The sequence below is a fragment of the Oncorhynchus gorbuscha genome, linkage group LG03 (genome assembly GCF_021184085.1).
Source record: "Oncorhynchus gorbuscha isolate QuinsamMale2020 ecotype Even-year linkage group LG03, OgorEven_v1.0, whole genome shotgun sequence".
NCBI classification, from domain to species: domain Eukaryota; kingdom Metazoa; phylum Chordata; class Actinopteri; order Salmoniformes; family Salmonidae; genus Oncorhynchus; species Oncorhynchus gorbuscha.
Genome location: NC_060175.1, coordinates 57,118,638 through 57,133,663, shown reverse-complemented (window position 1 = coordinate 57,133,663; position 15,026 = coordinate 57,118,638). Strand labels below are relative to the sequence as shown.

The 15,026-nt window shown below is 42.2% G+C and overlaps 1 protein-coding gene across 1 annotated transcript in view; it reads left to right on the top strand.

The window, feature by feature from the left end:
• LOC124031612 (metabotropic glutamate receptor 4-like) overlaps positions 1-15,026 on the top strand; it is a 390,640-nt gene that overhangs the window by 288,543 nt on the left and 87,071 nt on the right. Inside the window, exons 4-6 of the mRNA XM_046343076.1 lie at positions 2,292-2,427; positions 4,387-4,541; positions 5,809-5,949. Of these exons, the coding sequence (XP_046199032.1) occupies positions 2,292-2,427; positions 4,387-4,541; positions 5,809-5,949 (432 nt within the window). The remainder of the gene's footprint in view (positions 1-2,291; positions 2,428-4,386; positions 4,542-5,808; positions 5,950-15,026) is intronic.

The window sequence follows — 15,026 nt, the reverse complement described above, 5'->3', positions numbered from 1 at the left end:
TCACTCGAGATTCATGTTCAGCACGTTCGACGTGTTCTACAGCGCCTTTTAGAGAATTGTCTCTACGTAAAGGCTGAGAAGTGCTCTTTTCATGTCTCCTCCGTTACTTTTCTCGGTTCCGTTATTTCCGCTGAAGGCATTCAGATGGATTCCGCTAAGGTCCAAGCTGTCAGTGATTGGCCCGTTCCAAGGTCACGTGTCGAGTTGCAGCGCTTTTTAGGTTTCGCTAATTTCTATCGGCGTTTCATTCGTAATTTCGGTCAAGTTGCTGCCCCTCTCACAGCTCTTACTTCTGTCAAGACGTGTTTTAAGTGGTCCGGTTCCGCCCAGGGAGCTTTTGATCTTCTAAAAGAACGTTTTACGTCCGCTCCTATCCTCGTTACTCCTGACGTCACTAGACAATTCATTGTCGAGGTTGACGCTTCAGAGGTAGGCGTGGGAGCCATTCTATCCCAGCGCTTCCAGTCTGACGATAAGGTTCATCCGTGCGCTTATTTTTCTCATCGCCTGTCGCCATCTGAGCGCAACTATGATGTGGGTAACCGTGAACTGCTCGCCATCCGCTTAGCCCTAGGCGAATGGCGACAGTGGTTGGAGGGGGTGACCGTTCCTTTTGTCGTTTGGACAGACCATAAGAACCTTGAGTACATCCGTTCTGCCAAACGACTTAATGCCCGTCAAGCTCGTTGGGCGTTGTTTTTCGCTCGTTTCGAGTTTGTGATTTCTTACCGTCCGGGTAGCAAGAACACCAAGCCTGATGCCTTATCCCGTCTGTTTAGTTCTTCTGTGGCTTCTACTGATCCCGAGGGGATTCTTCCTTATGGGCGTGTTGTCGGGTTGACAGTCTGGGGAATTGAAAGACAGGTTAAGCAAGCACTCACGCACACTGCGTCGCCGCGCGCTTGTCCTAGTAACCTCCTTTTCGTTCCTGTTTCCACTCGTCTGGCTGTTCTTCAGTGGGCTCACTCTGCCAAGTTAGCTGGTCATCCCGGTGTTCGAGGCACTCTTGCGTCTATTCGCCAGCGCTTTTGGTGGCCGACTCAGGAGCGTGACACGCGCCGTTTCGTGGCTGCGTGTTCAGACTGCGCGCAGAAGAAGTCTGGTAATTTTTTTCTGCTTCTGCTCCTGGTCTTGCTGGGTCTCAGTCTGTTCCCTGCCATCGCATCTCTCCTGTTCTTGTTCCTGCCCTTGCTGTGTCTCAGTCTGTCCCTAGTTCTCATTTTTTTTTTAGAGTAGTACCCTAGTTTCCCTTTTTATCGTTTTTCGTTACGGTCCTGAGGAGAGGAGTTGGGTTCTTTCTCGGGACGTGCTGGACCGTTTGATCTATGATTTCCTCCGTTGCCGCCAGTGTTCCTCCTCGAGAGCGCCAGGAGGCGCTCGGTGAGTGGGGGGGTACTGTCATGTTTTGTCTTATATCATCTTGTCATTTTGCTTTTCCTTCTGTTCGTTTCCCCCTGCTGGTCTTATTAGGTTCGTTCCCTTTTTCTATCCCTCTCTCTCCCCCTCCCTCTCTCTCCTCTCTCTATCGTTCCGTTCCTGCTCCCAGCTGTTCCTATTCCCCTAATCATCATTTAGTCTTCCCACACCTGTTCCCGATCCTTTCCCCTGATTAGAGTCCCTATTTATTCCTTTGTGATCCGTTCCTGTCCCGTCGGTTCCTTGTATTGTATTCACCATGCTGTGATTGCGTTTCGCCCTGTCCTGTCGTGTTTTTGCTGTGATTGTGTATCGCCCTGTCCTGTCGTGTTTTTTTGCCTTCATCAGATGCTGCGTGTGAGCAGGTGTCTCTGTCGACTACGGCCTGCGCCTACCCGAAGCGACCTGCAGTCTGTGGCCGCTTCTCCAGTTATTTCCCCTCTACAAGTCTAGAGGATTTCTGTTATTCCCTGTTTGGACTTAAATAAACTCTGTTTCTGTTAAGTCGCTTTTGGGTCCTCTTTCACCTGCATGACATAAAGGCTATACAGTGTTTGGATTATATTTTCTTGCTTCTGATGGGTTTTAGATATTTGAACTAAGCTCATGAGGCATTTAAATGTTATTTTCTTTAAGAAGTAATGGCTATATGTCATTCATTTAAAAGTCCATGGATGTTGCAAATGCAGATTGCCCCCTTAAGAGTGAAGCCAAAGGATTCATGCTCAGTCACAAACCTCAGAGCAGAATGTTGTTGAGAGCTCTGCTCTTATTGGTGATCTACTGATAGCTCAAGTTGAGCATCTGTTAAAATGTGAAAACCTGGACTTAGACTGCCACTCAACTACTGTGTGTTTCCTCTGTCTCTGTTGTAGGAGGTGTGTGTATCTCTCAGTCGGTCAAGATTCCCCGGGAGCCAAAGCCTGGAGAGTTTGGAAAGGTCATCCGCCGACTAAGAGAAAACCCAAACGCAAGGGTGGTCATCATTTTCGCCAATGAGGATGATATTAGGTAAGGGTATTATCATAGCATTGACATGCTGAATATGAAATATACTAAAATAATAATCTTAAGAAACATGCATGGAAGATTATTAATTAAAGGGAGAAGAGTCAATCGGCAGAAATAAAATGCTTGACATTTAAATTATGCACTGTAGAATTACTTTAAAATGTTATTGGTCAAGCGCTATCATAATTATCCCTTTTAGACTTGATTGGTAACTCATGTTAATATGTGACTTCCCACCTGGATTCGGTCTTATGTAGCAAAATACGATTTTTTTTCTTTTTGCATTGGATAAAAGTAGAGACTCAGAGCTACAAAATGGTATACCATACACCACATTTTTGAGGAACAATGGGAAAATAATTCTGCTTTGAATGTTGATACACTTGTCAACTCACTTTTGAAAAAAGGGCCTTTGAATGTTCTGGTATCGACTAGAGCTCTCCTTTGTCTACACCCATTCAGCATTCAGCACACCCTCTTAATTAAGCCAGCCCCACCCATATCTTTAATGATTCACCTGAGGTGATGTGCTAAAGACTACAAGTGGCAGTAGCCTACAATAAGGAAATATTCCAGGTAAACAGAAAGTGTCCAGATAAAAATACTTTATAAATAGATAACGCTTACCCAGATACACTTGTCTTAATTGATGGGTCATGTGAAATAAATGCTATAACCCCCAGCCACATCCAGTGGTGGAACAAGTACTAAATTGTCATACTTGAGTAAAAGTATACGTTTCAAATTCCTTATTAAACCAGACGGCACAATTATATATATTTTTTGGAAATAGCCAGGGGTACAATGTATTTAAGTATAAACTATTTAAACGTCCTTATATTAAGCAAACCAGACAGCACTTTTTATTTTTTTATTGTTGATGGATAGCCAGGGGCACACTCCAACATAATTTACAAATTAAGCATGTGTGTTTAGTGAGTCTGCCAGATCAGAGGCAGTATGGATGACCAGGGATGTTCTCTTGATAAGTGTGTGAACTGGACCATTTTCCAGTCCTGTTAAGCATTCAAATTGTAAGGAGTACTTTTGGGTGTCAAGGAAAATGTATGGAGTAAAAAGAACAACTTTTTCCCACTGACCTTTGTCGATAGCACCTGATAAATTCAGGGCAACAATGTTATTGCGAGCAGTAGCAACATATTTTCAGTTATCTATGCTGCAGTACGAGCAGCTCATTTTATAGAAACAAGATGCAACACCGACCAATCCAAACTCATCTCTCTGCATGTCCAAACCCTCATTATCTCAGCCAATCATGGCTAGCGGGCGGTTGCTGACTTTTTCTTTGTCTAAACCAACTAGGCTTGTAATTTAAGAATTTTATTTATATTTACAGATGACATACAAATTTGATATTACTGCACATGAAAGTTCACATGTTCGAGAAGGCATTTCTGCCAAAAAACTTATTTTGATTAAGAAATATTTGTATGTGAAGTCGTGACTTGCGGCATACGCCTAGTTTCCCGAATCGGGTCACATATGCTTCCTTACTTTATCTTAGTGACACTGGATACATTTGGAAATAATCTTATTCATTTAGCCCTCTGTTGTCCTGACATTAGTGAATGTTACCTGCCGCTGTGCAATCATTTTGCTTTAGCAAACTAAGGTGACAAACTAAAAACCCAGAGAAATATTTGCTATTGATCTATTGTTAACATTAGTTCGTAAAAAATGTGGATGATTTCTCTGGGTATACATCACACCAGACCATACACATCACTTTGTTTATAGTGCAGGCCAGCCAGACCAATACAATGGAATCCAAATGAGTTTGTACCTTCAAGTTGAATCATGAACACTGTGTATTACAGTATATCAGTGACTATTGTGTAGTTATTTTGCAGTACTGCTCATACAGATTGCTCATAGAAAGTGTTACCAAAATATCAAATACATTATTCGTAGCTAAATGTGTTTATCCACTTGTGCCAGGCGGCTACTCCAAGCAGCCAAGAAGGCCAACCAGACTGGCCATTTCATCTGGGTGGGCTCAGACAGCTGGGGCTCAAAGATATCTCCAGTGTTACACCAAGAGGAGATGGCAGAGGGAGCTGTCACCATCCTGCCCAAACGCCAGTCCATCAGAGGTGAGGGTGAACAGAGAAATGTTCTAGGTTGCTGTGATCAACTTTGTAATTGGCTAATTGATTGATTGATTGCTTGATTAATTCATTGATTTGTGGGGAGATAGGGGCGACCAAATTAAATGTTTTTGGTTGCAGGGATCAATTTAAGATGGTCCGATTGATTGATTCATTGGTAGATCAAATGTAGCTTTCGCTCAATGTACAAGGATAAAGTGATTGAGATTAGTCATGCCATTGTAGATTATATTACAGAATATTGGAAAACATTACATTTAGTTTACAAACTTAGACATGGATCAGTAGTGCGTTATTGTGTCAGCAGCTATTCCCCTTCACATAGAGATGTCTCTGGTAGAGCTAGAATCCTTAACTGAAACAATAACAAAGCAACTCCCTGCCCCTGTTTTGCTAAAAAGCTGAGGGATGGGGCTGGAGAAATGTAACCACTCTCAAATTCATAGACAAAGCTATGAATGCAAGGAATGACCATCCATGATATCAACTGTATAGTTGAACCGTGTTTTGAGGCTATAGCGGGATTGTTTAGATTTGAATTGTTTAGAAACATTGGATTGTAAACAAGCTTACATTTTGGGTTCTGATGGGGTACAACAGTTGAACTGAGCTCATAACGCATTTATAAGTTATCTTTTTTAAGAATCAATGGGTGTGTTTATACATTTATAAGTCTAGAAATTGGTAGTGTACTGTAGCAACTAAGTGCTCCTGCTTTAAATATCAAGAGATCCTGTTCCTGTTAACACAGAACACTTCTAAGTCCTGATAAGCTATTGTAAAAGATAAGGCATTTCCTGTCCCGCACTCTTAGAAAAAAAGGGTTATTCGGGTGTCCCCATAGGATAACCCTTTTTGGTTCCAGGTAGAACCCTTTTGGGTTCCATGTAGAACCCTCTTTAGAAATGGTTCTACATGGAACCCAAACGAGTTTTACCTGGAACCAATAAGGGGACGGCGGAATAACTCTTTAAGGTTCTAGATAGCACTCTTTTTTCCTAAAAGTATGTGTCATTACCCACTCAGTCTGCCAGCCAAGCCAAAACTCTGGTCTATAACAGAATCAGCCATTATCAATACATTCACTGTTAAAGCAATGCTCACCCTGTAAGAAAATGTTGTTTAAGAGTTACCCAAAAGCATAAATACAGAGCATGTCACTACATTCCCCCACATGTCAATACCCATGTTAGCACTGACACTGTTGCCAGAGCCAGTGCACTTCAATGACAATCTGATCAATCTCTTCCAGGGTTTGATCGTTACTTCATCAGCCGCACACTGGAGAACAACAGGAGAAATATCTGGTTTGCTGAGTTCTGGGAGAACAACTTCGCCTGTAAGCTGAGCCGACATGCTTTGAAGAAAGGTTCCGGGCTGAAGAAATGCACAAGTAAGACAATTCTCCTTTCCTTTCACACCATTGCAGCTTTACTGATCTTAACTACCATTGGAAAAGTGTTATGTTTCACAGGTAAGGACAGTGAAAGCCTGTCCTTATCTTAGAATATAACAGCTTTGGCACATGGCTAAAGTGTGGACACCAGCTAAAGCTAGAGAGGTACAACATTAGCTGGATTCAAAATGTATCTCCATGCGATGAGATATTACGAGAGCCATGTGTTTCTGCTGAGTAGACTGTTCGACTGTCCTCCCAGATGGCAACAGAACGATGTAATAGCAGGTCTGCATGGTTAAACATCTCCACCTCCAGGCTCACTGCCATATGCTATCCAGCTGTGTCCCGGAGTGTTCTGTCTTCGTGTGCTGGAGATTGTTTGATCATCACAAATTCACTCGAGCCTTTCAATCTGGACTTGGAGCTAAAGACATCTCTAGCTGTTCTAAGAATCTGTCTGTACATGGGAGAAGACGTGCAGGCCAGTAGTATATTGATGGTTTGAAACAGTTAATTTCACAATGAAACTATTGTCTCGTTAATTACCTATTGGTTTAAAATGAAATGAAGCCTGTTGCTATTTCAGTTGTCAAATTGTTTGATTTTCTTATGTGGGAAACTTGCCGTCATGGTGGTGCAATAGTAGCTATCACTGTGTCAAAGTGTGGAAAGAACCATTAGAAAATACGGAACACCAAAAATCATATAATAGGCATTCACTTGCATTCAAAATGCATGTAGCAAATGGAAATCCTCAGAATTCATGAAGCAAGCATAATTCATAGTCATGTTGGAATTGGCTTTCAATAAAAGCCAATAATGGTAATACTTTGTAAGTGTGTTTGTTTAACAACACTGCTCCATAGAATTGCAACTAAGTTCTCATAATATACTGCAAAACTGGCGAACGCTGCACTAATAGCAGAATTTCATCCCTTTGTTCTCTGTTGTGTGGGTTTTAGGTCCTTTAGGGTAGTACTGCTGTCTTAATGGGAGTGCAGCAAGGCATTCAACTGAAAACTATAAGTTGATTAGAGGCCATCTCTCTTCACCCACACCAGTAATAAAAAAATCCACAATTAAAAATGGACATGTCAAGATTTAAACAGATTAATGTTGTCCGTCTATACAGAAGACTAATGCCAGTCACATCCTTTCAGTGCAGCTGTCTACTGCACCACTCTTTCATGGATTAACTAGCTCTGTGTGAATGACCAATCTGGGAGAAGAAAAAACACTGTCAGGATATAGCTATATGTCTATAGCTACCCACAAAATAATTGACTCATATGATGACAAGTTAACAATGGGCTGAATGATCTGAGTAGAGGTTGGAGAAATGGGACCTGGAGGAGGAAGTGTTGGGGGACTGAGACATCATCAGCTCATTGACTCATCATCTCAACCATGCTTGATCGTTACACACTGAGAAAGATTGGTTTCAATGCATTCTGACACAGCTGCTCTGGACTAATGTGTCAACAACTCAAAAGATATGTTTATGTGAGGAGGTGAATCATATGTGCCTGAATGTATTTTTTTTGCCACTTCTTGACATCCATATTGCTCTTTGTGGCTGAAGCCTTCGCCAATCTAAAAGCTTGAACTCACATGGGGTACAAAACAAGACATTTGGAAGCCTGCCCGGTCTTTTCTTTAAAATGGAACAATACGCTTGGAAATGGGAGATGACATGCAATGTGAAAAAGTAATCATTGTTGGAGACACTGTCATGTTTGCTAGCAAACCGATTTTCTGAATTTAACGTTAAATAATTAAATCATTTTGCCTCACAGTTAGTGCAACATGATTATCCAGCTAGCTAAAATTGATTACAGTTAGTTAGCGATCGCTTGTCTGCCTCACTATTCTGCTAGATACAGTAGCACTACCTTGTAATAATGTCCTGTGTTGCTCAGTTGGTAGAGAATTGGTATTTACATTTACATTTAAGTCATTTAGCAGACGCTCTTATCCAGAGCGACTTACAAATTGGTGCATTCACCTTATGACATCCAGTGGAACAACCACTTTACAATAGTGCATCTAAATATTTTAAGGGGGAGGGGGTGAGAAGGATTACTTTATCCTATCCTAGGTATTCCTTAAAGAGGTGGGGTTTCAGGTGTCTCCGGAAGGTGGTGATTGACTCCGCTGTCCTGGCGTCGTGAGGGAGTTTGTTCCACCATTGGGGAGCCAGAGCAGCGAACAGTTTTGACTGAGCTGAGCAGGAACTGTACTTCCTCAGTGGTAGGGAGGCGAGCAGGCCAGAGGTGGATGAACGCAGTGCCCTTATTTGGGTGTAGGGCCTGATCAGAGCCTGGAGGTACTGAGGTGCCGTTCCCCTCACAGCTCCGTAGGCAAGCACCATGGTCTTGTAGCGGATGCGAGCTTCAACTGGAAGCCAGTGGAGAGAGCGGAGGAGCGGGGTGACGGTATTGATCCTTGCAATGCCAGTGTTGTGGGTTCATTTCTCACAGGGGACCAGTATGCAAAAATGTATGCAGTCATTAATGTATGTTGCATGGAAAAGAGCATCTGCTAAATAAAAAAACAACTGAACAAAAATATTAATGCAATCATTTTACTGAGTAACAGTTCATAAAAGGAAATCAGTCAATTAAAACAAATGTATTACGCTCTAATCTATGGATTTCACATGACTGGGAGGGCAAAGGCCTTGCGAAAGTATTCACCCCCCTTGGCATTTTTCTTATTTTGTTGCCTTACAACCTGGAATTAAAATGTATTTTGTTTTGGGGGGGGGTTATATCATTTGATTTACACAACATACCTACCACTTTGAAGATGTGAAACAAACAAGAAATACGACAAACAATTCACCCCCCAAAGTCAATACTTTGTAGAGCCACCTTTTGCAGCAATTACAGCTGCAAGTCTCTTGGGGTGTGTCTCTATTAGCTTGACACATCACGCTACTGGGATTTATGCCCATTCTTCAAGGCAAAACTGCTCCAGCTCCTTCAAGTTGGATGGGTTCTGCTTGTGTACATCAATCTTTAAGTCATACTACAGATTCTCAATTGGATTGAGGTCTGGGCTTTGACTAGGCCATTCCAAGACATTTAAATGTTTCCCCTTAAACCACTCGAGAGTTGCTTTAGCAGCTTTCTTAGGGTCCTTGTACTGCTGGAAGGTGAACCCACGTCCCAGACTCAAATCTCTGGAAGACTGAAACAAGTTTCCCTCAAGAATTTCCCTGTATTTAGCACCATCCACCAGTACCTGCCGATCAAAAACATCCCCACAGCATAATGCTGCCACCGCCACGCTTCACTGTAGGGATGGTGTTCTCGGGGTGATGAAAGGTGTTGGGTTTGTGCCAGACATAGCGTTTTCCTTGATGGCCAAAAAGCTCAATTTTAGTGTCATCTGACCAGAGTACTTTCTTCCATATGCCTTTTGGCGAACAGCAAAGATGTTTGGGCGGCCCTCTCTTGGCAGGTTTGTTGTGATGCCATATTCTTTCCATTTTTAATAATGGATTGAATGGGATTTAAGTTTTCGTATATTTTTTAATAACCCAACCCTGATCTGTACTGGGTTTTGAAGACGTGGGGGGGGGGTTATGGCCCCACACCCCTTGTAAATCTCAGGCCACAGACAAATTCCTTTGTCCTGTCACTATGGAGAACCAACATCAGAACATTAAACATGAAATAAAGGGACTTTGGAACTATGGTTTCCGTCAGCCACAATGGTGGTCATGATGATAGGTGGACTATGAAAATGTATGTCATTTTTGTTCTGTTATTAAAGGTCAATAGATTACATTATTACGGAAACATTGTAATGTGAAGGGTTTTCCTAATATATGTTTGATGTTTACACCTTGTACGTTGTATGGAAAATATCCAAATCAAAGATGATGTTTTGGGGAAGATGAAATGTTAAGTTAGTTGTCTAAAATGGGATTTGAGAAAATCTAGCCTTGCCTCAATAACTTGGTACGCCCAGAGAATTGCCCTAAAGGCGGTTACGTCCACTTCTGATCCAAGGGTATAAAACCTGTGAGTATAGAATTTACGACAAGACTACGTGACCCCAGCTGCAGCAGGGTCTGAAAAGTCAAACAACCCAGAACGTTGCGTTCAAGTCAAACCACCTAGCCTCCATCTCCCATCGAATCGTGGTGTCTAAAGGGTTTCATTCTTATGCTGTGAGCTCTGAGCTACAGAGTTGTCTGTCCTCAGAAGACCCCTTCCAGAGAAAGGGGTGAGGTAACAGACTCCTAAGCCACAAAGGACACGGACACAGGGAGGACGAGCAACGAGGTGCGCAGGAGATGTGCGTCATCGAACAACGGAACGGTCCACCCAGAGAATCCCCGGCGATCACCTCCCACGTAATTACATCATTATATATTCTGACTCATAAGGGCGGCAGTTTGAGGCGAGGCTAGGGTTTGAATAGCATAGCTGACAAATTCACCCAAATGTATATTTCTCGTGTACTTTTTCTCTCTCTTCTGAAATTCCCATTGTGTGTTGGCCTGTTATACTAAGTTCTAATCAATAGCCTATAATGTGTTTTGTCTATGTGTATCTTTTATCATCATTTTAGCTTTTTAGTAAATAAATATTCAATTAAGATTGGTGTGGTGCAGATTATAATATAATAATAATAATAATAATCAAGGGCTATAGACGACGATCAGATTATGAGACTGATAGATGCAACTGGTTAATTAGCGGCTGTTGTAAAATCGTTATTCTGATATTCTTTGAGTTAATTTGGGAAATAGAAACTCAATAAAAACTAGTTTTCCCATGGTGCCCCAGGTTAATAATTGCTTGATTCAGTTAATCACGTAATTAAAACTTGTTATTATTCTATGAGCAACAGTCGTCACATTAACCAATACAACGTCACGACAGCACTGTAAGCCGATTGTTTACCTTTTTGTTGGTGACAGTAACATCTTGATAATATGCAGCTGTTTAAAGGGCAAATCCACAGATTAAGAAATAACAAAACGGTCACCCCGAGGGATGAGCCTGGAGAAAAGTAACCACTCTCAGATGATTAGACAGAGTTATGAATGCAAGTACTGACACACATGATATCAAAATGCATGTTTTAACAGTGTTATGAGGGTATACCACATTTGTTTACATTTACAATACAATTTTATTCAAAATAAAACAGAAATACCTTACTTACGTAAGTATTCAAACCCTTTGCTATGAGACTCGAAATTTAGCTCAGGTGCATCCTGTTTCCATTGATTATCCTTGAGGTGATTAGAGTCCACTAATCATAAATCCAATTGATTGGACATGATTTGGAAAGGCACACACCTGTCTAAATAAGGTCCCACAGTTGACAGTGCATGTCAGAGCAAAATCCAATCCATGAGGTCGAAGGAATTGTCCATAGAGCTCCGAGACAGGATTGTGTCAAGACAGATCTGGGGAAGGGTACCAACAGATTTCTGCAGCATTTAAGGTCCCCAATAACACAGTGGCCCCCATCATTTTTAAATTGAAGAAGTTTGGAACCACCAAGATTCTTCCCGGACTTGGCTTCCCGGCCAAACTGACCAATCGGGTGAGAAGGTACTTGGTCAGGTAGGTGCTGTCACTCTGACAGAGCTCCAGAGATCCTTTGTAGAGATGGCAGAACCTTCCAGAAGAACCATTTTTGCAGCACTCCACCAATCAGGCCTTTATGGTAGAGTGGCCAGACGGAAGCCAATCCCCAGTAAAAGGCACATGACAGCCCACTTGGAGTTTGCCAAAAGGCACATAAAAGACTCTCAGACCATGAACAACAAGATTCTCTGGTCTGATGAAACCAAGATTTAACTCTTTGGCCTGAATGCCAAGCGTCACGTCTGGTGGAAACCTGGCACCTACGTTGAAGCATGGTGGTGACAGCATCATGCCGTGGGGATGTTTTTCACCGGCAGGCACTGGGAAACTAGTCAGGATCCAGTGGAAAGTTGAATGGAGCTAAGTACAGAGATATCCTTGATAAAAACCTGTTCCAGAATGCTCAGGACCCCTGGCTGGGGCAAAGGTTCACCTTCCAACAAGATGATGTCCCTAATCACACAGCTAATACAATGCAAGAGTGGCTTCGGGACAAGTCACTGAATGTCCTTGAGTGGCCAAGCCAGAGCCCAGACTTGAACCAGATTGAACATCTCTGGAGAGACCTGAAAATAGCTGTGCAGCGACACTCCCCATTCAACCTGACAGAGCTTGAGAGGATCTGCCAAGCTTGTAGTGTCATACCCAAGAAGAATTGATGCTGTAATCGCTGCCAAAGGTGCATCAACAAAGCACAGAGTAAAGGGTCTGAATACATATGTAAATGTGATTTCCGGTGGGATTTTTATACATTTGCAAAAATGTACAAAAAAATAGTTATTCATTATGGGATATTGTGTGTAGTTTGATGAGGTAATTTTTTTAAATACATTTTTTAATAAGTCTGTAAAAATGTGAAAAAGTTCAAGGGGTCTGAATACTTTCCGAATGCACTGTATATATACTTTATAAGTCCAGAAATGGATATAGCAACTACAGATTGCCCCTTCAAATCTATTACAAGTGTACGAGTTTGAGCATGTGTCCATTAGGCCTATGTGGGTTTAAATTTTTTTTTTATCAGCATGAATTAGATTGAGCAATAAAAGCCCCACTTTTATTCCATAAACTGGGATCCGCAATATGCAGTTTTTAAATTTTATTTCACCTTTATTTAACCAGGTAGGCTAGTTGAGAACAGGTTCTCATTTGCAACTGCGACCTGGCCAAGATAAAGCATAGCAGTGTGAACAGACAACACAGAGTTACACATGGAGTAAACAATTAACAAGTCAATAACACAGAGAAAAAAGGGGAGTCTATATACAATGTGTGCAAAAGGCATGAGGAGGTCGGCGAATAATTACAATATTGCAGATTAACACTGGAGTGATAAATGATGTACAGGTAGAGATATTGGTGTGCAAAAGAGCAGGTAGAGATATCGGTGTGCAAAAGAGCAGAAAAGTAAATAAATAAAAACTGTGGGGATGAGGTAGGTGAAAATGGGTGTGCTATTTACCAATAGATTATGTACAGCTGCAGTGATCGGTTAGCTGCTCAGCTAGCTGATGTTTAAAGTTGGTGAGGGAGATTAAAGTCTCCAACTTCAGCGATTTTTGCAATTCGTTCCAGTCACAGGCAGCAGAGTACTGGAACGAAAGGCGGCCGAATGAGGTGTTGGCTTTAGGGATGATCAATGAGATACACCTGCTGGAGGGCGTGCTACGGATGGGTGTTGCCATCGTGACCAGTGAGCTGAGATAAGGCGGAGCTTTGCCTAGCATGGCCTTGTAGATGACCTGAAGCTAGTGGGTCTGGCGACGAATATGTAGCGAGGGCCAGCCGACTAGAGCATACAAGTTGCAGTGGTGGGTAGTATAAGGTGCTTTAGTGACAAAACGGATGGCACTGTGATAAACTGCATCCAGTTTGCTGAGTAGAGTGTTGGAAGAAATTTTGTAGATAACGTCGCTGAAGTCGAGGATCGGTAGGATAGTCAGTTTTACTAGGGTAATCTTGGCAGCGTGAGTGAAGGAGGCTTTGTTGCGGAATAGAAAGCCGATTCTTGATTTGATTTTCGATTGGAGATGTTTGATATGGGTCTGGAAGGAGAGTTTGCAGTCTAGCCAGACACCTAGGTACTTATAGGTGTCCACATATTCAAGGTCGGAGCCATCCAGTGTGGTGATGCTAGTCGGGCATGCGGGTGCAGGCAGCGATCGGTTGAAAAGCATGCATTTGGTTTTACTAGCGTTTCAAAAACAATTATTGATAGGCAGCTTAAACCTCTTGAATTCAACCATTATTGGGTTCAATGGTGAACAGCCATCCACAACAACCACAAAGGCGCAAATAACGAAATGAGAGAGCAGCAGTGTAGATATCAATAATACGTGATATCTGTATCGCCGTAGACTACACCACTGTTGTCATCCTTACCTCCCAAGCATTTACTCTAGTTGGATAATCTTTTGGAAGACACAGCTTTGACTCTATCCTACAAAAGCCTTTTCCTGCTCTTTTCCCACAAACCATCTAACATGTTTGGTGTGTCATCATAGTGGTCTCTGACTTGTGGTCAAGTCAGTATTTTTTATTTATTTCACATTTATTTAACCAGGTTGGCCAATTGAGAACAAGTTCTCATTTACAACTGCGACCTGGCCAAGATAAAGCAAAGCAGTGTGACAAAAACAACAACACAGAGTTACACATAAACAACCATACAGTCAATGACACAATATAACAATCTATGTACAGTGTGTGCAAATGTAGAAGAGTAGGGAGGTAAGGCAATAAATAGACCATAGAAGCAAAATAATTCAAATTTAGCATTAACACTGGAGTGATAGATGTGCAGATGATGATGTGCAAGTAGAGGTACTGGGGTGAAAAAGAGCAAGAGGATAAGTAACAATATGGGGATGAGGTAGTTGGGTGTGCTATTTACAGATTGGCTGTGTACAGGTACAGTGATCGGCAACAGAGAACTGTAAGGAAAGGCGGCCAAAGTAAGTGTTGGCTTTGGGGATTACCAGTGAAGTATACCTGGTGGAGCACATGCTACGGGTGGGTGTTGCTATGGTGACCAGTGAGCTGAGATAAGGCGGGGCTTTACCTAGCAAAGGCTTGTAGATGACATGGAGCCAGTGGGTTTGGCGACGAATATGTAGTGAGGGCCAGCCAATGAGAGCATACAGGTCGCAGTGATGGGTAGTATATGTGGATTTGGTGACAAAACGGATGGCACTGTGGTAGACTACATCCAGTTTGCTGAGTAGAGTGTTGGAGGCATCGCCAAAGTCAAGAATGGTCAGTTTTACGAGGGTATGTTTGGCCGTATGAGTAAAGGATGCTTTGTTGCAAAATAGGAAGCTGATTCTAGATGTATTTTTGGATTGGTGATGCTTAATGTGAGTCTGGAAGGAGAGTTTACAGTCTAACCAGACACCTAGGTATTTGTAGTTATCCACATATTCTAAGTCAGAACCGTCCAGAGTAGTGATGCTAGTC